Below are 22,036 nucleotides of genomic sequence, written 5' to 3' on the forward strand. Positions count from 1 at the left end.
GGCCAGTGATCTCAGGAGGATAAGCATCTTGTCATGGGGGGCAAGGACACAGGGGCTCATGGCAGCTGGATGCCAGGCAGTGAAGCAGAGGTGACCAGGACACCGAGGATGGGGGGCCCGGGCTCAGCAGGAAGACCTGCTAGGCTGTCATCTGTCCCTTTCCAGGCTGGGCCAATGCCCCCAGGAGGCGCAGGGAAGAAGCCTGATGATACAAAAGGGTTGAACCGTACCCCTTCCGACTCATCCCCCATCTCCAAGCAGAAGCAGGCAGGGTGAAGAGGACAGGCAGCCACATGCAGAGAGAAAAGCCAGGGAAGATCAGAGAGACAAGAGAGAGAAAGGGAAAAGAGGGAAAGATTAGTCAACCGCTGCTCCATCCAACATGAGCTTGGTACAAGGTCGTGCCAGGGCCCACAGAGGCCCAGATGCCGTCTCTGTGAAGGGCTACCCCCATGGCCACATCCTGCCCCCTCACACCCCTTCCTTGGCAGAACTTGGTCATCAGACCCCTTCCTGTGCTGCAGCCCTGGGGCACTGAGCCGGGCATGGCCAAGGACAGGGGCTCAGAGCCCCTCCACCTGGCCCGACCAGCTATGTGAGGAGACAATGGGCCAGGCTCACCCACTTCCATTCCCATCGGGGAGGAGAGATGCTCTGTCCCTGACCTCATGTGGCCTCTCTCAACAGCCCGGCCCATCAGCCTGGTGCAGAGGGTGAGGGTGAGGGACCCAGCCTGGGTCTCCCAAGGCCAGAAAGGTCCCAGGCCTCACAGCGTAGCATTAGAGGCAGGACAAGGACTGGCCCTATACTTCCTTAGTTCCTTGGTACTCGGCAGTCAGACAGAGGGGCCTGAATGCTGTCTAGGCCACTCACCACCTGTGCTACCACGGAGGCAAAGGTGCTTAATCTAAACAGGGTCCCCCATGCTCACCTTTGCAGGCAGGTGCTAAGCACAACCTCAGTGTAACCTAAGGCATGTGGCAGGTGCCTTGCACAGGGGGCGTTCACTGAGGGCTCCTTGGAAGATCATCATTAACAACATCACCCAGAGCGGGGGCCCCAGGACGTACCAAGCTGTCGAGGCCTCCGCCAAGAAGGTCCACTGCTCCCATCTGCACTGAGGAGGTGGCCAGGGGCGGGCCGCTCACCGGGGGGCCAAGGTCCAGGTTGAGGAGGTCTCCCAGAAGGTCGCCCTGAGGGGGGATGACGTCTGGCTGCTCAGCAGAGGGGGCTCCGGTGGGGGCCGCCTCAGGGCTCTCTGTGCTCTCGCTCCTGCCGGGGACACAGGAGGGACAGGGTCAGTCGGTGAGAGGGGGATCCTCCACCAGGACAGGCACCGCCACCCTCTCTGTCCTAAGACGGGGCTGTCTACACAGCCCTTCTCCCTCCTCACTCCCTCTTGCCACATTTGATCCATCTTTCAGGCACTCCATGAGTACAAGTTCAAGGGAGTAAGTGAAGGGAAGGCCTGTGTCCCCACCAGTCAGCCCATCCCAAAGAGGACTGGATGCTAGTCCCTGGAGAACTGGGCAACCAGGCCACACCAGCCACTGGAGAGCAGCCAAGGAAAAAGGTGAGAGTAATGTGGTCTCTGGAATTAGACAGAATTGGGCCTGAGCCCCAGCTCTGTCCACCTCTAGCCGTGGGAGGCTGGGCCAGCCACTTAAGCTCTCTATGCCTGTTCTGTCTGTTACGTGGGAACATTCCTCTCAGAGCTGTTTTAAGGATTCAATGAGGTCACAGTAAATGCCTAGCATATATAGTAAGGAGCTCTGGTGGCATAGTGCCTAAGGCATTTGACTACTAACCAGAAGGTTGGTGGTTCAAACCCACCAGCCATGCCATGGAAGGAAGACTGGGCATTCTACTTCTGTAAGATTTACCACCTCAGAAACCCAAAGGGGGTCTCTATGAGTCAGAATCGACTTGATGGCAGTGAGTTTTTCTTTCCCCCATCATGTAGTAAGCACTCAATAGGGAGCTCTGGCGGCGTAGTGCCTAAGGCATCTGACTGCTAACCAGAAAGATGGAGGTTCAAACCCACCAGCCACTCCTCAGAAGGAAGGTTGGCCAATCTACTTCTGTAGTGATACTGCCTCAGAAACCCAAGGAGGGGTCACTATGCGTTGGATCCGACTCCATGGCAGTGAGTTTGTTTTTTCAAAAAACATTCAGTAAAAGTAGACACATAATTTCCTCAGCCTCAGGCCTCGTCAGGGGACCTCACACCAGGCCTGAGCGCCAGCGCTACAGAACTGAGGGCTGTCACTCACGAGGCGGTGCGGGGTGGTAGGCTCTTGTGCACGACGCCCCGGCCTCCCTCCACAAAGGCGCTGGGTGGCTTGTGGTAGACAGAGGCCAGCGTGCCGATGTAGCAGATGAGCTCGTCCAGCAGTGTGGGCTCGATGAGGTCCGTCTCTTCCGAGATGAGCGGCTTCTCGGCCAGCACCACCTCCTTGGCAGCCACTGGGTCGGTGGAGAGCAAGCGCCAGTAGATGTAGCCACGGTCCCGCAGATCTGGGTTATCAGAGTCCTTATGGGGGTGAAGAGAAGCCCTTGGAACTCAACCATGACCCAGGCACGACCACAGGGCTGGTCAACGACAGCAGTGCCTGAGCACTCCTGTGACACTGTCTCTAAACCACTTAAAAGGCTATGTCCCCGGCCCCTGAGCTCATCCCCCAACGGGTCTCCACTCTAGTTCCTGCCTCGAGCAGGCCACGGCCACTCCTGTCTCCGCTTGCCAGACTCTCTTCTATGGTCTGTCCTTCCCACCCCGATCCAAACCCTTTCCACTCTCTGCAGACCTGTCCCCCCTCCATGCAGCCCTGACTGGAAGACCTCACCCTCCTCTGTTTACACGGTCACAGCTTCACCACTTGACCCGCTCCACTGTGATCTGTGTTTGGGACGTCCTAGCCTGACTCTGAGCTCCGTGAACTGGATTCCTCTGGAGTACAACTCCCAGAGGTGCCAGTCTTGGGCTTCACACCAAGGTCTGGTTCCTGGGGCCAAAGCGCCCCCTGCTGGACGCTGGACACCCACCTGAGTGGCCAGACTGAGGACTTGCTGCACGAGCTCCTGGGTCTCCGTGGGCTTCTTCAGAAAGAGTTTCACAATGGCTGTCAAGAGTTGCAGCTGGACCTTCAAGGAGGCAGAGGGTGAAGAAGAGGAAGGAGCGTGAGCTTCATGTGGGAGGAAACTAAACGTGGGCTTTGAGGAAGACAGAACCAAACCAAACCCACTGCCACCAAATTGAATCCAACTCATAGTGACCCCTACTGGGTCTCCAAGGTGGCAAACTTTTACAGAAGTAGACTGCCCCGTCTTCCTTCCCTGGAGCGGCTGGAGGGTTTGGACCACCAACCTCCTGGTTAGCAGTCAGACGCGTTAGGCGCTGCACCGCCAGAGCCCCTGTGAGGAAGACAAAGGACCTGCAAAGCCCTCGCAGCGAAGAGCAGCCTCCCTAGGTGTTGGGATTATTGGGGGCATGGGCTTAGGGAGGGGCTCAGACTGCCCAGCCCTGGGATCCCAGAAACTTGTCAGGGAGGATCCTTAGAGCTCTGGGTCCCATAGTGCCTTAAGCAGTTCACAGTTTTAAAAAGGCAACACGTGTGGCTGGTATGCTTCCTAAGGGGCCGTCCACCAAAAGGAGGAATGGAACGAGAGGCTCTAGGTGGTCAGAACCGTTCCAGCATGACCCTGTGCGGCCTTGCCTCTCACCCAGTCTGCTGCCTGCACCGGAGCAGTCCTTCTGCTGCCCTCAGATGGGTCCACGTTTCCTCTTGGAGCTCACTGCCACAGGACAGCCCACGTTTCCTGATCTCACACTGACGGCAGTCCCGCCCAGCTTCTGCTGCCCTCAGAAGGGTCCACGTTTCCTGACCCTACAGATCTCACACCGACGGCAGCCCCGCCCAGCTTCTGCTGCCTCCCCATCCCTTCCATAGGGGCAGGTCACTGGTACTGAAAAGGTTTTCTAGCTGTGGGCTGTCCTGTGGCAGTGAGCTCCAAGAGGGCATGAATGGTGTCTGTCTTACTCACTCTTGTAGGTACTGCTCAATCTGGTGCCCGATTCATGCATAACAGAACCTCAATAAACACTTGCTGACTGAAAACCTATTTATGTACTAAGAATTCTCTGCGTACAGTCCTACCTTAAGGAGCTCTGGTGGTACAGGGCCTAAGGCTAACTAGAAGGTTGGTGGTTCATACCCACCAGCCACTCTGCAGAAGGAAGATGGGGCATTCTACTTCCATAAAGGTTTACCGCCTTAGAAACCCAATAGGGGTTGCTGTGAGTTGGAGCTGACTTGATGGCAGTGGGTTTGGATTTTTAGTCCTTCCTTAGTCACAGTCTCATTTTCGCCAGCCCTGGGACATGAGGGTAGCCTGACACTCCTGACCAGGACAGTGCCATGAGCCCACGAGCTGTGGCACGGGCAGGTGGGACAGGTGGGTCTGTGGCAGGAGGGCAGAGTGGTAACATGTTCAGCTTCTCCTGGAGCCTGTCTAGCAAGGGGACACTTAGCAAAATTGATGGCTTAATTACACTGGTACGCAGGGTAGGCTGAGAGCGGGAGGCAGAATGGAGGTGTGATCTGTTTCTGGGATTAAGTGATCCAGAATTCTTGGAGCAGTGGGCTGGCTGTCAGCAGTCCAGGAGCTGTGAGTAGACCTGACTCTAGCCCTTGGCTGACGGCCATTTACCTGTGTCTGAAGGAAGAGGTGTGGTCTATTTCAGGGGGTCTTTATGAACTTTGAGAATGGCACTTCATGGTGGCTCACATGGAGCGGGAGTCAGTTCACACCTCAGTTTAACTCTAGGTCTATCACTTCCCAGCTGAGTGACCCTGGGTAAGTCATTTTGTTTCTCTGAGTCTCAGCTGTAAGATGGGTATGACAACAGTACTTCACAGGGTTTATGGGAAGAGTGCTGGAGATAAGCAATGTAAAGAATCTACTGAGCATTTTGCCAACTATGACAGCTGCCATTGCTGCCACCCTCATCATCTCCACTGTTGTCATCACACAGGTACTCTATTGAGTTCTCCCCAGCCCAGGTCTGCTGGCTGCCTGCAATCATTCAAACCTTCAGGGCTGCTGTGCCGCATGGCCCATCACATGCAGCGTCTGCTGCCCTCTGGCGCTCTGGCCATAAGCCCAGGGACCCACTCGGCTCCCTGCTCAGCTTCCCCTGCCCCACATGTCAATGGCCTGTGAGCCTATATGTTTGGGGACAGGCATCCTGCAATGATGTGCAGTCCCTGTCACCCAGACCAGATGGGACAGCAAAACAGAGGCGAGAGGCAGACTGGGCTAATGCACCATCTGGCCAAGACCTTCTGAGCCCTCTGTCCATTGCTAAAGAGGCTGATGGGTCTAGGAGGAGGAGGTTCGAAATCTAAAGTACATTCCCAAAAGTATCAAACAAGTATTCTTGTAAGAGTTTTGAAATGTTTTGTGAACCACAGAGGCAAAGGAAACAGACCATTTAATTAAAACAATCTCCCCTAACATCATCCAGCAATCTTGGCAATAACCCGGTCCTCCAGATGAGGAAATGGCTTGGTGAGTTCAGGGAACACGCTTGAGGTCACCCCTGAATTGGAGAAGGAGCCTGGATTCAAACTTTGGAAGCCCTGGCCCTTTCCTACCTATGCTGCCCTCTCAGCTGCCCGTGCCCGACTTCTCCAGCTGGCTCTTCCGCAGGCTTAGCTGAGGGAAAGCAGAAGAGCCACTCTCCCATGTGGCAGAAACGTCCCCATCCAGGCCGTCCTTTAGGCAGGACCCAACTAGGGGCAACACGGGCCAAGCTCTGCTGCTCAAGGATGAGAGGAGGCTGGCGGTGACAGTGTAGTGAGCACGGTGGCGGGCTGGCAGCTGGACCTGACAGGTGGCAGGGGAGTGCTGGTGGGACTGATCACTATTATTTGTAATGGGCATCTGTTGTTTTTGCCCATCAAGCATCTATCCCATCTTCTGGGAGCAGAAACACTGCCCTTCCTTCAGAGGCTTGCTCTTCTCTCTGTCCCTTCAATCCATGGAGACGGGGGTCAGAGCCACAGTGGCTGGCTCAAAGGTCATGCAGCTAGGACCTGGGACTTCGGCTGGAACTATTGAGAGAAAAAGCTCTCTTTCCACAGAAGTTGCTAAGCTGTGAGGATGGAGCCTGGAACTGCTGACCCCTCATAACCCCACTTGTGGGAGACTGGGACAGAAGCCACCCTAGGGACAGAGACAGTCCTGATGTCACCATCCATGTACCCTCACCCAGGAGTGCTGGAAGGAGGGCGTTCCCTAGGTTGCCACTAACAGGAATCAGTCATTATGGGCTGGGCATGTGCTAAGGACAGAGCACAAAGCACCCCACTGAACCTCACAGCAACAGGATGAGGGTCTGCCCCACCTTATTTCACAACAGAAGGAACTGAGGCTCAGAGAGGTAAAGAAATTAGCTTAAAGCCACAGAGCCAGGAAGTGGCACCAGAGGGGTCTGAACTCTGGAAGCTCAGATTCCAAAGCCCAGGCTCTCACTCACTAGTTTCACTGAACCAAATGGCAGCTGAGACATCTGTGTATACATACAGACTTTTTAGAGGCCCCTGTTCTTGAACAGATAGTTCTCAGTTCACAGAAAAACAAATACAAACGAAATGATGTTCAACCTCACTCATGACGAAATGAAATAAAACTATTCTGTGGTACCCCTGCTATCCGTTAGGCTGTTGTTGTGGTTGTTAGGTGCCATTCAGTTGGCTCTGACTCACAGCGACCCTATGTACAACAGAATGCAACAGTGCCTTGTCCTGTGCTGTCCTCACCATTGGAGCCCGCTGCGGCGGCCACTGTGTCAATCCACCTTGTTCAGGGTCTTCCTTTTTTCACTGATCCTCTACTTTACCAAGCATGATGTCCTTCTCCAGGGCCTAGTCCTACCTTATAATGTGTCCAAAGTATGTGAGATGAAGTCTACTATCCTTGCTTCTAAGGAGCATTCTGGCTATACTTCTTCCAACAGCTTTGTTTGTTCTTATATAATATAGTCCGTGGTATATCCAATATCCTTTGCCAACAACATAATGCAAACGCATCCACTCTTCTTCAGTCTTCCTTACTCATTTTCCAGCTTTCACGTGCGTTATCAAACCAAAACCAAACCCAGTGCCTTTGAGTCAATTCTGACTCACAGCAACCAGGTTTCTAAGGCAGTAAATCTTTATGAAAGCAGATTGCTCAGTCTTCCTTCCGAGGAGTGACTGGTGGGTTAGAACTGCCAACCTTCTGGTTAGCAGTCAAATAAATGCCTTAGGCATTGTGCTACCAGAGCTCCTTTTACACGCATTTGCCCAATGCAGTATGTTGTTTGACTTCTTGATTGCTGCTTCCATGGGCACTGACTGCAGATCTAATGAAAGCCCCGACTTCAGTCTATTCTGTACTTGTCATGATGTTGCTTATTGGTCCTGTTGTGAGGACTTTTATTTCTGTTGAGGTGTAATCCACAGTGAAGGCTGTAGTCTGTGATCTTCATCAGTAAATGCTTCAAGTCTTCTTCACTTTCACCAAGCAAGGCTGTGCCAGCTGCTCATCTGCATTATCACAGGTTGTTGGTGAGTTTTCCTATAATCCTGATGCCGTGCTCTTCTTATATGTAGTCCAGCTTCTCGGATTATGTGTTCAGCATACAGACTGAGTAAGTACAGTGAAATGCTACAACCCTGACGCACACCTCTCCTGATTTTAAACCATGCAGTGTCCACTTGTTCTGTTCAAATGACTGCCTCTTGAGTTATGTACAGGTTTTGCACGAACACAATTAAGTGTTCTGTAATTCCCATTCTTTGCAATGTTACCAATAATTTGTTAAGATCCACACAGTCGAATACCTTTGCATCATCAATAAAACATAAGTAAACATCTTTCTGGTATTCTTTGCTTTCAGCAAAGAGTTGTCTAACACCAGCAACAATATCCCTCATTCCATGTCCTCATCTGAATCCGGCTTTAATTTTTGGCTGTTCCCTGTCGGTGTACTGCTGGCAACTGTTTTTTAATTATCTTCAGTAAAATTTTACTTTACGTGGGTTTTAACGAATGATATTCTTAGATAATTTCTGCCTTCTGTTCGATCATCCTTTTTTGGAATGGGCACAAATAGTTGGCCAGGTAGCTGTCTTTCAAATTTCTTGTAAAAGACAAGTGAATGCTTCCAGTGTTGCATCCATTTGTTGAAACATCTCAATTAGCATTCTGTCAATTCCCGGAACCTTGTTTTTCACCAACGCCTTCAGTGCAGCTTGGACTTCTTCCTTGAATACCATCAATTCTTGATCACGTGCCACTTCCTGAAATGGCTGAATGCTGACCAATTCTTTTTGACACAGTGACTCTGTACTCCTTCCGCCTTCCCTTGATGTGGCTTGCATTGTTCAGTATCTTGCCCATAAAATCCTTCAATATTGCAATTCAAGCCTTGATTTTTTTTTTTTTCAGCTTGAGAAATGCTGAACATAACCCACCCTTTTGGTCTTCCAACTCTAGGTTTTTGCACATTTCATTTTAATAGTTTACACTGTCTTCTCAAGCTGCCCTTTAAAATCTTCTGTTCAGCTCTTGTTTCATCGTTTCTTCCATTCACTTTAGCTACTCTACATTCAAAAGAGAAGTTTCAGAGTCTCTTCTGACATTCATTTTCTTCTTTTCTTTCTTTCCTGTCTTTTTTAACGACCTTTTGCTCTCTTCATGTATACTGTCCTTGATGTACCCCACAACTTGTCCGGTCTTCATTCATTAGTGTTCAATGCACCAAATCTATTCCTGAGATGGTCTCTAAATTCAGGTGGGATATACGCAAGGTCATACTTTTTTTTTTTTTAATTGTGATTTGGGTGAAAGTTCACAGAGCAAATTCATTTTCCATACAGCAGTTCACATATACTTTGTCTCATGACACTGACCACAATTTACCACAATGCAACAGCTCCCCTCCCACTTCCTCCCCATAGTTACCTCTTCCCTGTGTCCTTCCCTCCATGCACTCCTGTCCCCTGAGCTGTCTCCCTGTGCAAACATAGCCCTTCTATTCTCCCATGATTGATCTCTCCAAGGAGTGTATCTACCTAATGTAAATGTTCACCTAATATGCCCATCTTTTGTTTGGCTGGAAGCCACAGGAGTGCATTCAATTCCAGACCTTAAGGGCAGCTAGGGGCCATATCTCAGTGGTTCCATCAGGCTCTATCAGACCAGCAAACCTGGTCCTCAAGGTCATTTGGCTCTCATTTTCTTCAGCTTCAACTTGAACTTGCATTATGAGCCATTGATGGTCTGTTGTGCAGTCGGCCCTGGCCTTGTCCTTACTGATGACACTAAGCTTCTCCTTATCTCTTCCCACAGATGTAGCTGATTTGATGCCCGTGTATTCTATCTGGCAAGGTGCATGTGTATATCACCAGTTTACGTTGTTGAAAATTCAAATTTGCAATGAGTAAGTCCCTGGTCTTGCAAAATTCTATCATGCCACCTCCAGCATTGTTTCCATCACCAAGGCCATATTTTCTAACTACATTTCTAACTTCTTTGCTTCTAATTTTCATATTCCAATCACCAGTAATTATCAATGCATCTTGATTGCATGCTCTGTGATGTTCCAGGTTGGTGAGTAGTGAGGACATGCGTGGTCTCACATACTTGGGACAGATGATGATGTTGTTGAGTGGATTCTGACTCACGGCGCTCCCACGTGTGCAGAGTAGAACTGCTCCACAGGGTTTTGAAGGCTGCAACGCCTCAAAAGAAGCTCATCAAACCTGTCGTCTGAGGCCTCTGGGTGGGTTCTAACCGCTGACTGTTCAGCTAGTGGATGGGTGCTTAACTGTCTGCGCCACTCAGAGATGGCTGGTACAACCTCCACACCAAGGGAAATCGGACAACTGCTATCAAATTCTCAACTGTGCATGCTCCTTCCCCAGGTGTTCCACTTCTGAGAATCTCCCCGCCAGATATACTTGCACACGTGTGGTACACAAGGTTATTCATTGTAAAACGTTTAAAAGAGCAAGACTGTACACTTCAGTATCCATCAAGGGAGACTGGTTAAATGCAGCATGAGACCTCTGCTCCATAGAACCCTATGCAGTTATCAAACAGGAAGGAGGCTTCTCATAAACTAATAATGGGATGACCTTCACATTTTTAAGTGAAAAAGGCAAGATGATGGACAATTTGAATTTGTATAGTATGCTACTAGTAGTGCTTAAAAATAAATGAAAGGGAAATCTATATATGTGTCTGTATATACATGTATTTATCTGTGTAGACACAGACACACACACAGATAGGTACGTATGTGTGTGTGTTTGCTGCTGTATTCCTAAACTGTTTCTGGAAGTATCCCCAGGGAGGGGTGGGTGGTGGGTGGCTGGGGAAATCTGTGAGAGGGAGGAATCTTTTTCTATCTTTAAAACTGCAAATCGAGTCAACGCACGCCCTACTGAAAGATAAACAGAAAATTAAAACAAGACCAGAAACATCTGACTGGTATGATCTCTGTTGTTGCTGTTGCTGCCTTCGAGTGGATTCTGACCCAGGTGACCCCATGTGTGCAGAGCAGAACCGCTCCATGAGGTTTTCAAGGCTGGCCCTTTCAGAAGCAGATCGCCCAGTTTGTCCTCTGAGCACCACTGCAGACCATCCTCCCGTGTGCCACTTCTCTGTCCACACGGTCTGTGCATGAGGAGGGCAGGACTCTGAGGCCCGCCGGCTAACGGCAGGACAGCTGTGGCAGTGCCAAGCCGCCCGTCAGACCCACACTCTGGCTGGGAGGACCCCATGCTCCAGCTCACCTGGGTGCTCTCATCATGGAAGCCCTCGAGGAAGCTTTCCAGTAGTTCATCGGCGTTGTCGATGCGCTCTGCGTACTCGCCCACAATCCAGATCATGGCAGCCCGGGCCTCAGGCTCATCCAGGGAGTCTAGGTTCTCGCACAATGTGGCAATCACGCTCTCGTACCTGGGAGACCAGGGCACAGCTGGCCCAGAGCACTGCAGGAGCCAGGCAACCCCAGGAAGGCCCAGCAGGAGCCCGGAGAGGCAGCTGGCTCTCCCAAGACCCCGGAGGGTGATGAGTCAAGGGCATGTGAATGTCAGCTATCAACTTTGGTTCTTATTTTGCCCTAGGGAGCAGAGCAGCAACTTAGGGGAAATAAAACAAACCAAGAGGTGTTTTTCTTTTGGAAATGCTGTTTGTGGCAGAGAAGTAAGGAGGAGGGAAGAGGTCCCCCCCCATTCCTGTCCCCAAGCACTGGCAGATCTTCCTCATGAGGGGACAGGGCACACACTTGTTGGGGTACTTGCGGAAGATGTCTTTGATGACCACGATGGCTTCCTGGACCACGTAGTTGACCTTGGTCTGGATGAGATCAAGCAGTGTGCTTACACAGCGCTCCGCTGATTGCTGTGTGGAGAGCAGAGGCAAAGAGGGTGTGGGCAAGGCCTCTGCTCCCCATTTCCAATAGGAGTTCTAACGAGCACGTCTTGGCCAAGGGCTCAAAATCACTCTTGGCCCACCTTCCTCATCACAGAACAGAGAACATGTTCCTCAGGTAACAGGTAGGAGAACAGGTACGAAATGATGGGCCTGGGATCCCAGGGACACAGGGAGACGGAACGAGGCTAAGGAGAAGGTCAGAGGCGGGGCTTCTGAGAGTGGGGAAGTCTGTGGCTGCTCCAGGCCGAGCCTTTTCAGGCATCCTCTGCAGAGCCCTGAGGGCAGAGGGTCTATGTTCCGGAAGCCTGACTCCGCTCACTCTTCCCTGCTTCAAAAAATAGGCTCTTGGAAACTGAACAACACCCTCCTTAAAAACAACTAGGTAACAGGAGCAATAAAATTGAAATTAAAAAATTCCTCGAATCAAACGAGAATGGAAACACAACATACCAAAAGCTTTGGGACACAGCAAAAGCAGTGATCAGAAGCCAATTTATAGCAATAAATGCACACATCAAAAAAGAAGAAAAAGCCAAAATCAACACCTTAACCCAACATCTCCAACAATTAGAAAAAGAGCAGCAAAAAAAATCCTGCAGTCACCAGAATAAAAGAAATAATAAAGGTAAGAGCACATTTCATTCATTTATTTATGAAACAGAAAATAGAAAGACAATAGAAAAAAATCAAGTTGGTTTTTTATAAAATTGACAAACCACTGGCAAACTTAACGAAGGAAAAAAGAGAGAGAATACAGATAACACCAATAAGAAAAGAACTGGGTGATGGCACAACAGAACCAACTGAAATAAAAAGGATAACATTAGATACTATATGAAGAACCATACCCCAACCAATTTGAAAATCTACAAGAAATGGACAGATTTCTAGAAACATACTACTTCCCTAGACAAACACAGACTGAAGTGGAAATTTTGAACAGACCCATAACAAAAGAAGAAATTGAACAGGTCATAAAAAAAATTACCAACAACAAGAAAAATAGTTTCTCGTGATCAAAAACACTGAGAATGTCTCTGCTTGGGGCCAGCCCTCTTCTCCCTCAATTCAGCACACTGCACTAATGTCCTGATGCCATGACAGATGGCAAAGGGAAACATCTCATGGGCCTGGGGTGACCAGCTGTCCCAGGGTCCCCTAGCCACCAGTGGACTGGGTAAAGGAAAGTCTGGCTCAGGGGTTAAGGAACCTCCCCACAGGTAGAGAACAGGAGGGGATAAAATGCTGGGACATGGGTTTGGAGTAACCTAAGGGAACTTGGAGAAAAGGGGCACATGGTCAGCTGACTCATGACACATGCCAAACATTCACCAGGCAGCTATTGCCAGAAAGCCCCAAGAAGTGGAAGGTAGGTCTGCCGGGACCGCCACTTGCATGCGGCTGCCCCATCATCTCAGCTAATGGTACAGGAGAGCCCATGATGATGATGGACTACCTCAATCCACAGCAACTGGAAGGCCTAACAGAGATTACAGAGCAAGAAGGGGTCCAACCAGATCTGGAAAACGGGGGCCTCAGGGGCGACCCTCAGGCCCTCCTGGACGCAGGCAGATGAAAGATTCTGCTAGAATCAGCTGGTCTCCTGGTTTCAGCTCTGTCCCTCCCTCCTCCAGCTGAGGCAGAGCCCCAGGGCCTCACCTCCACCTTGATGGCGCACCGGCCAATGGCTCGCACAGCCTTCCGTACAAAGTCCACATCTACTTCTGTTGCATACTCCTTCAGCTCTGCCAACACCTGGGGCCCGAAAAGAGAAGAAGGGGATGGATGGGGTTTGGCAGGGCAACCGTTTACAACTTGCCTGGGCAGTGGGTACGCACAGACTCCTAGCAGGATGGGCTGTGGCCTGTGATTGAAGTGCAAGGCCCAAGGGGAGGGAGAGGGCTGCCGGGTGCCTGGAAGCAGTTGGTAGGGCCAGAACACCCTTTCTTCAGTTGCTCTAGCCGACACATCAATCTAACTACCACTTTTCAAATGGATGGATGCAGGTGATTGATAATAGGGAGAAGAAATTGTTCGGCAACAAAATATCAGCTACCATTTGCTGAGTGCTTACAGGCTGTGCCCTGTGCTGGCACTCTGCATGAGAAGAAGCCATTAACAGTGCCCAGAGATGATGGCTCACCACTGGTGAACCTGACACCAGATCTGTGCCCCCCCCACACTGCTGACCTGGGCGATGTTGGCCTGGGAGGCCAGGCGGATCATGATGTCCAGCTTCTCCAGCTTCACGTAGATGGGGTCATTGTACTTCACAAAGAAGACCTTCATCTCGTGTTTCAGGATCTCAGGCCTAGTGGTGGGGCGGGGTCGCCCGGAGAGCAAGAAGCAAGGCATAAGCCTGTGGGAAAACCCCTTCACATCTGCTGGGACACTCCTGCTGGGGCCTGGGGTGGAGCTTGACATCATGAAGGCAGAGTCACGGTCAGAGCTGCACACTCCTGAGGGCCCACTGACCTCTCTGAGCTCGGTTCCGCGTGGCCACTGTGTCCCCGACCGCATCACAAGAAAGGAAGGAGTGCAAAAAGAGGCTGTGCACATTCGAGAGGCAGCCAGCACCAGGGGCACAGGCTCGGCAATCAGGCAGGTCTCAGTTCCAATCTCTGCTGTGACCTCAGGCCTCTGTCTCCATGCCCGTGAAGTGGGAATGACACTACGCAGGAAAGAACCTTCTATCCTTAGAAAGGCCTGGATCTGGGGAGCTGTTCCCACAGTTCCCTAACTGATAGGAGTGAGGAACTGTGCTCAGATACTGTCTGTGTAATCAACATGGCTTATGCTGAAACACCTGCTTTCCTGCTGGGAGTCTGGAATTTTGGTGCATGCCAGGCAGAGAACGCCTATATGATCGGTACCCCTAAAACCTTTGGGCACCGAGTCTCAAATGGGCTTCCCTGGGTAGAAACATGGCACGTGTTGCTGCACTTTGCTGCTGAGGGCAGAGTGCTCAGTGTGACCTCTATTGGAGGGCTGAGCACAGGGTGCCTGTGCATAGATCCTTCCAGACTGTGCCTATGTCTTTTCCTTCGTGATTCACCTGTGTATCCTTCCTTGTTACAACAGATCTTAGCTGTAAGTACAGCTATATGCTGAATCCACGAGCCTTCCAGCAAATCTCTGAAGGTGGGGGGTCCTTGGGGACCCTAGGCACAAACCCCTACATAATAGGAATACTGTGAGAGTTAGGTACAAAGAATTCAGCATGAGCATGATGCCTGGCTCAGAGAAGGTGCTTGCTACCCAGGCACTACCACTGCCATTGTTCCTGCCTCAAAGGCACAAGTGGTACCACCAGCCCTTTCTCCTTGGATGAGGAGACCTCAGAGAGGTTGAGAGGTTTGCATAATGTCACACAGCTGATGCTAATAAGAAAGAGAACAATGAGTCACCACACCCTGATTCCTGTTTCTATGCCCTTTCCAGAAGAGACAGGAGGAAGGAGAAGGAATGGAGATTCATGGTAGGGAAGAGACAAGACACAGCAGAGAGAAAGGAGGTACCCTGGCACAGTGCTACTGTGCCCATGGTGGGAAGGTCCTGGAAAAGCCAGGAGTCTTTGGTGTGTCCTTTGGGGGAGGCAAGAACCCAAGCTGTGCAACAGAAGATGGCATTTCTGCAATCAAGTCTTGGCCAAGGCAGCCTGACTGTAAGTCAGGATAGGATCAGGAGTGCCTCGGAGACATGGACAACTTACTACGAGATCTGCTATGCCAAAAACAGCATAGAAAGCTTTCACCCTGATCTGGATCTTTAAGTCACCACAGCTTACCACATCCCCCTACACTGCAATTACGAATCCTCATCATAATCCCATTAGTTAGGCATTCAGGAAGCTTTCCCATATATACTCCTAAACGTCCCTGTGGAATCTCTAGGCCCCAAAGAGTGTACTACAATAGCCAGGAGCGTGCGCTGTCTTCCAAGAGAATGACTAGGACAGGATCCTGTTCTCACGTATCCCTGCTCCCAGCCACAGGGCTTGCTGTAAGGTACAAGTGCTCACTAGTTAGTTACTGAACCGACCGTATGTATAGGTTGGGACAGAATGCAGGAGCCCAATTCCACACCAGAGATGCAGGGCTCCCTTACTGCTGTGGAGGAAAGGAGGTGGCTGTTCCAAAGTTGTCCTGCTCTGGGCCCCTCGGAACCAGTGCTGCTCCACTCTTCTGTCTGCATCTCCCCTCTTCCCCATCCCCTCGGAACAGCGGCTCATCTCCCCTCTTCCCCATCAGGCCCATCCCCTCGGAACAGCGGCTTGCTGCTGCACTCCTCACAGGGATGAGGGGAAGGAGATGTACAACACTCCAGGGGACTTGGATCCACCCCTCTCCCCCAGGCCTGAGGCGGGTGCAAAGTCTAAGGGTTCTTCACCATCTTGGAGTCCTGAACCTCAGGGAACTGCAGCTACGGACTCTGTCCCCAGAAAACACCTACAAACCGAATTTTATACACCATTTCAGCAGCCTTGGAAGCCATCACCTGTCTGTGGTCAAGAACCTTGACTCCAGCCTTTACCTAGCCTATTGCCTGGTTAGGTTAAGCCTAGGAATTAGGTTTCTAGGAACTCAGGTTTCTAGGAACTCTGGTGGCATAGTGCCTAAGGCATTTGACTGCTAACCAGAAGGCTAGCGGTTCAAACCCACCAGCCGCTCCTCAGAAGGAAGACTGGGCAATCTACCTCTGTAGAGATACTGCCTTGGAAACCCAAGGAGGGCTCGCTATGGCTATGAGTTGAATCCAACTAAATGGCAATGAGGTGTTTTTTTGTACTACTGACATTTTGGGCCAAACATTGCCTTGGGGTGAGGGATGTCCTGTGCATTGCAGAATGCTGAGTAGCATCCCTGGCCTCTATGCACCGGCCACCAGCAGCCCCTCCTCCCCCTAAGCTGTGACAACCAAAGGTGTCTCTTGATATTGCCGAATGTCCCAAACTGTCCCTAGCTGAAAACTGAGGGATTAGGCTCCTCTTCAAGACATCCTGACTAGGGACAGGTTAGTCCCCTTCAGCAGCCACTGTTCTGTAGGAGGCTGTCCCCAGAGCGCACGCTGCAGGTGTGTGCGGGAGCCCCGTTACCTTTTCTGCACGATGAGGTTGATGTTGCGCAAGGCCACGTACTGTAGCTCCGGCTCGGCCGACAGCAGTGTGACCAGGGGCGGGGCCAGCTTCTTGAGCAGCGTGCCGTAGTAGTCCAGGTCCTTGGACAACATCTCCATGAACTTCATTAGTACCTTCACGGCAGACAGCACCACAGCAGAGTTGGCGTGGGACAGTCTGGGGGTGACCCGCTCACAGATGCTGGGGTCCATTCCAATGGGGCAAACAGGACAGACAAACAGAGGAAAACATCCTGCTTTTAGTTATCAACATATCACGTCTCCTGCAGGAAGAAGTTCTAGATCCTGGTTCTGCTGCTAACTGACCCCAGGCAAGTGACAGCTATCTGAGCCTCATATGTAAAATGGAGAGGATACTGCCTGCTTCAGAAGGGTGCTGAAGGCTTAAATGAGATGATGTGTGTACAGCACCGTGGTGGTTAAACTGCGGGTCAACTTGATGGGCCTGGTTTTGAGTGGCTGGGCAGCTGGATGCAGTATTCCCCGTAGTGAAACTGGTAACCAACTCCATGGTGGAATCTACCGGAGCAGCTGAGTAGCTGCCTTAGGGATGTGGTCTGCTTCCAGGATACAAGGAGACAGCTTTGAGAAAGGTCTCTGAGCTTCTTGGTACACTCAGAACAGCATGTGGCTGAGTCTTCATCTCAGTGCCCTGCCATGTTCTCTGCTAATCTTCGGACTGTGCCATTTTACTTCTCGACCTTGGGTTTGTCAGCCTCAGCAGCCAGCAGCTGCCTGAGTTAAGCAATGCCTCCAGTTCCAGTGGCCTGGGAGCAAGAGGCAGAGCTGAAGCCCAAGGCTGAGGGGCTTCACCCAGAACTAGTACTTTGAACTTGGACTTCTAGCCTCCTAAACTGTAACAGAATAAATCTCTATTTGTTCAAACTACCCACTTTCAGGTATTTTCTGTTAAAGCAGCACTAGAGAACCAAAACAAGTACCTAGCACAAAGCGGACATCCCAGGCACAAGCATTGGTCTCTGCTCACCTGGAGCAACAGAGGAAGGAGAGTCAGGAAGAAGAGGAGGCTATAGAATGTGTGGCTAATTGCCTCCATGAACAACTGCCTCCTGTGCCATAAGAAGTGGATGGTGCCCAGCTACCACTGCTGCACATTTTGATAAAAAATTCTATATAAGAATCCTATTCAAAAGGGGGAAAATGCAGAACAGGATTTCAAAGTTTCAAGGATTCCAGATTTTCTGTAGCCAAGAGGGTTGGATGAACACATGAAACTACCGCCTCAAGACAATCTTTAAAATTTAACCCAAAAACATCCCCAGAAGTCTTCTTAAAAGCAAACATGAGTTTAGCTTACCTAGTAAAAAATGCTTGCCTTGAGGACTACGCTCTTTTAAGAACTATCTGTATGGGATCATATTTACCACAGCAACTTGAAAGGTTAAGATAGGAAGCTTAGGGAGGCAGTGAGTGTATGTCAGTGGAGGAAGAACAGCTTGGAAAAGGAGTGTGAGAATGGTTGCACGACTCAGAGAATGTCACCGATGTCAATGAATTGGTCACACGTAGAATCTGCTGATATGGTGTATGTTCTGTTGTGCATATTCTCAGCAGCAAAAATAAAATAAAAAAGAAAGAAAGAAAATCTTATGGCATTTTCCTCTGTGACACATGGGGTCACAATGACGAAAGTAAATAAAATAAAGCACTCAGTACAGTGCCTGGCATGTAGGAAATGCACTATAAATGTCAACTCCTCCCCCTGCTACTGCTGGAGTGTTGAAAACTGGCAGGCTGGTTGGTTAAGATCCACAGTCAGTTGAATCCCAGCTGGTGACCCTCCATGTCTCCAAGCGGGACTGCCCTCCTCTGTAAAAGGTAAAAATGATGACAGGACCTCGTTCACAAAGTGGCTTTAAGGATTAACTAATGCATGAAAAATTCTCAGCAGGTTGACTTCTCAGTGAGAAGTCAATAAGTGGTGGCTTTGATACTATCAAACTTTACTCAGGCTGAGGTGCCTAGGGACTCCTCTCTGTCAGCTCCAGAAGCCATGGCTTCTGTAAGTGCCTACAGTGAGCAGTAAGCTGACTGCCCAAAGCAGAGTGCATGCTACTGACAGCATGGCTCTGGAAAGCCAAGAAGCTACAGGTCTAGAAAGACCTACAAGGAGAACACCTACCCCAGGGAGATGCACCCTTAGATCAGTCAGCCATGAGACATCAGAGGGGCAGCATTCACATAGAGGGAAAGCTGGACAGAGAGGAATGCACAGACAAGAAGGGCACAGGGAGGAGGTGGTCACGGGGAGGAGGGGGAGGAGAGGCAGGAGAGGCAGGAGAGTTTTTATGGTCCCGGATTGTAATCAGGGATTGAAATCAAACGTGCATGAACTGTTCAATGTAAAACAAATCTGCTTTGTAAATTTGCACCCAAAGCACAATTAAAACAAAAAACAAAAAACACAGAAGCAGCAGCAGCATGAGATGTGTCTGAGGATGGTTTGTGCAGAAAGGCCTGGAAGGGCCCACCGGAGGCCGGAAGCCCACTCACTGTTCGGGTGCTAAGGACCAGGCCGTGCTGGGCTGGTGAGCCAGGGGCCACCTGCTCACCTCTGGGCCTCGCGGTCGTCCTTGGGCATGTAGTTGGCCAGGCAGTCCAGGATGAAGATCTGGCCCCACTCGGTGCACTCGTTCAGGGCGGTCAGCAGCTTGTTAATGGATTGTGGGTTCAAGTCGAGCAAGTTGCTGCTGGGGTGAGACTCGGCAATCTCTGAGAGGGCAGCCACGGCATTTGCGACCACCTGGCGAGAGGGTGGGAGGGGCGGAGGCCGGGGTACTGCATGTAGGTGGGGGGGCGGGGCTATTCACTCCCCTCCCCGACTAATGCTGGCCAGCCAGAAGGTACATATCCTGCAGGGAAGATGACCAACGGACAGGGGCTGGAGCAGCCCCGAGACCCGATCCTAGCACTCACCCTACTGACTCCTCTGTAAGTTGGGATTGAAGTAACCGTGCTACCATTTAAGAAAAACAAGCGGGAAGTGAATGGAGGGCAGAGGCCTGCCAGGTGATGCTCGGGGCCCTCAACTCGCTTTCATGAGAATGTCAGTTTTTGCATGTGTTCCACAGTTTCCACTTTTCCCCACGACAAAGTGTTACAATGCCCATCCCTGTTCTGGCCACTCCTGCCTGTGTGGGATCAGAGTATCTGTAGGGTAGAGCGGGAACGGCCAGGTTGAGGGGCTTGTGCATTTCATTTTTAACAGGCCCTGTCACATGGCCTTCAAAAGGCTGCCAGTACTGTGTGTGTGAGGATACTGGGACACCCACTCCGCCACATCCCAGGGCCCTGTCTTCTAGGCTATGCTACTTCCAGAGTGAACCTTTACAGCCCTGCAAGACGTGGGCAGAGGGAAAAGGGCCTCCCATTCATAGCCAGTGATCTCGGTGAGAAGACAGTGATCATGCCCGAGGCTGGAAGGGCCAAGAGGAGGCACTAGACTCGACTGCACACCTGCTGGGGCTGTGGGCCAGGGCAGCAGGGCCCTTTACCTTCACAGGCCTCCCAGCAATCCTCCCCGCTACGCAGAATGAGACCCACCTTCCCGATGGAGAAACGGGGGCTCTGAAAGGCCAGGCAGGAAGTTAGGGACGGCAGAGACGGGAGTCCAGGTCTAGCTCATTCCACTGCAGGTCAGGAGCACCGTGAACCCACCCAGCATGGCCCTCGTTTCCAGAACTGGAGAACTGCTTGGCAGAAGGTCAAGACAACCTCTCCCAGAGCAACTCAGGACGTGGCAGAGGTGGCACGATGGGCGTGGTGGGGGCTTACCATGGGGTTCGAGTCAGAGATGAGGTCTTTCAGGGTGTCCAGGAAGCCCTGGTCCTCCACCAGCTGGGCGTTAATATCGTGAAGCTTGGCCACGCACACAGCTGCCGTCTTGCGCACGTAGGGATCCTCATCCTTCAGGCATTTCCGGAGGGGCTCGCACAGGTATTCTGTGATCTTGTCAACGCGGATGCAGCCCATGGTCCGCACAGCCAGGGCTCGGATCAGAGGATTGGGGTCCTCACAGTCCTGAGGAGGACCAGCTATTGGTTGAGGGCAGGATGAGCCATGTGTGGCTTCAGATTCTCCCTGGCCTGCTCACATTAGGAGTTCTGAGCTCATTCGGGCTGAGCAACATCAGACAGCTGCTATGGAATCTCCCGTCAAGCGCAGCAATGGTATGAAAAGTAAATGCCATGTTAACGGTTACCTAGCATACGCCAGATACTGTGCGGGGGCTTTGTCTATCCTCTCCTTTAACCCTCACGGCACACACACCACACTGGCTCTGCTGTGCTGATGAGGAAGGCTGGGAGCGGGTTCAAATTCACAGACTGGAGCCATCACTCAAACCCACATCCACCTAGCACCACCTGCAATCTTCCCACTGGGCCACAGAAGCCCTTACTTCCCCACCTCTGAGCATCAGCAGGATGGTGGAGCTGGGGTTCTAAAGGCAAGCACAGCTAATGAGTCAAGTCCCCACCTGCTCCTCAGTCTGGAGCAGAGACATGTAGAAAGGAGCAGAGTCTACAAGGGCAACACAAAGGAGGAAGGGCAGCAGTCCACCCCCAGAGGTGTGAGGGGATACTGGAGGCTTGGTGCGACCTCACATGGAATGCACTGAGCACTTGGTTCTTTGGAGAGAGTGGGGCACATCACTGTAGGAAAGGGCCCTCGGCTGAGTGGGCTGGGTAGGCGGTCTAAGGGCCTGGAAGGGAGCCTGAACGCTTCCTCCAAGGGCCACAGCTGCCCCACCCCAGGAGACAGGGGAAAGGTGGAGCGGTGAGCACCCTGTGCCCCCTCCCACCCAAATCGCCCTGACCTTCACAAAGGTGTTGACGGCCATAATGGCCATGTCGGGCTGACTCTTGGCGTAGTTCATCAAGTACAGGTACACCAGCTTCTTCAGCTCCAGGTTGTCCGTCTGCATACAGTTCACCACGTCGGGGAAGAGGGCACTGAAAGGGCCAAGGGGCATCAGCAGAGGGTGAGGGCAGGCTGATGAAGCGAGAGGGAGATTCTTCAGGAAGCTCATTTTGTGGAAGGGGGGAGCAGTGGGTAAGAGGGAAGGAAAAAGAGATACTAGGACTGCTTAGTAAACAGCAGGGCATCAGCTACACTCTGTTACCACAAATACCTCCTGCTAGAAATGAAATTCCAAAGAGGTGAGTCTAAACCCAAACACATTCCTTTGTCCTTTCCATCACAGGGTTCAAACATGAGCTCTGGAGCCCATCAGACCCAGCTCAAGCCCAGCCCTGCCTCCTGCTATCTGTATGATGGGAAAATTCCTTCACCCCAAATTAGTTCGTTCATCTGTAAGGAGGATGTCACAAAAACCCGATTTACAGGCCCTTGTGACAATAAAATCAGACAACTCAGGTTGTCTGTCCTG

The 22,036-nt window shown here is 51.3% G+C and overlaps 1 protein-coding gene across 1 annotated transcript in view; it reads right to left on the reverse strand.

Moving 5' to 3' along the window:
* Positions 1-22,036, reverse strand: part of AP1B1 (adaptor related protein complex 1 subunit beta 1) — a 39,204-nt gene that overhangs the window by 10,891 nt on the left and 6,277 nt on the right. The window contains exons 3-14 of the mRNA XM_007947995.1: positions 21,464-21,599; positions 20,422-20,667; positions 19,200-19,390; positions 16,586-16,807; positions 13,681-13,801; positions 13,150-13,245; positions 11,342-11,457; positions 10,848-11,013; positions 3,046-3,144; positions 2,274-2,533; positions 1,071-1,272; positions 231-251 (exon numbers count right to left, since the gene is read on the reverse strand). Coding sequence (XP_007946186.1) covers positions 231-251; positions 1,071-1,272; positions 2,274-2,533; positions 3,046-3,144; positions 10,848-11,013; positions 11,342-11,457; positions 13,150-13,245; positions 13,681-13,801; positions 16,586-16,807; positions 19,200-19,390; positions 20,422-20,667; positions 21,464-21,599 — 1,876 coding nt within the window. The remainder of the gene's footprint in view (positions 1-230; positions 252-1,070; positions 1,273-2,273; positions 2,534-3,045; positions 3,145-10,847; positions 11,014-11,341; positions 11,458-13,149; positions 13,246-13,680; positions 13,802-16,585; positions 16,808-19,199; positions 19,391-20,421; positions 20,668-21,463; positions 21,600-22,036) is intronic.

This window comes from Orycteropus afer, unplaced genomic scaffold (genome assembly GCF_000298275.1).
Source record: "Orycteropus afer afer isolate SDZICR_OR568_19922 unplaced genomic scaffold, OryAfe1.0 scaffold00197, whole genome shotgun sequence".
Classification (NCBI taxonomy): domain Eukaryota; kingdom Metazoa; phylum Chordata; class Mammalia; order Tubulidentata; family Orycteropodidae; genus Orycteropus; species Orycteropus afer.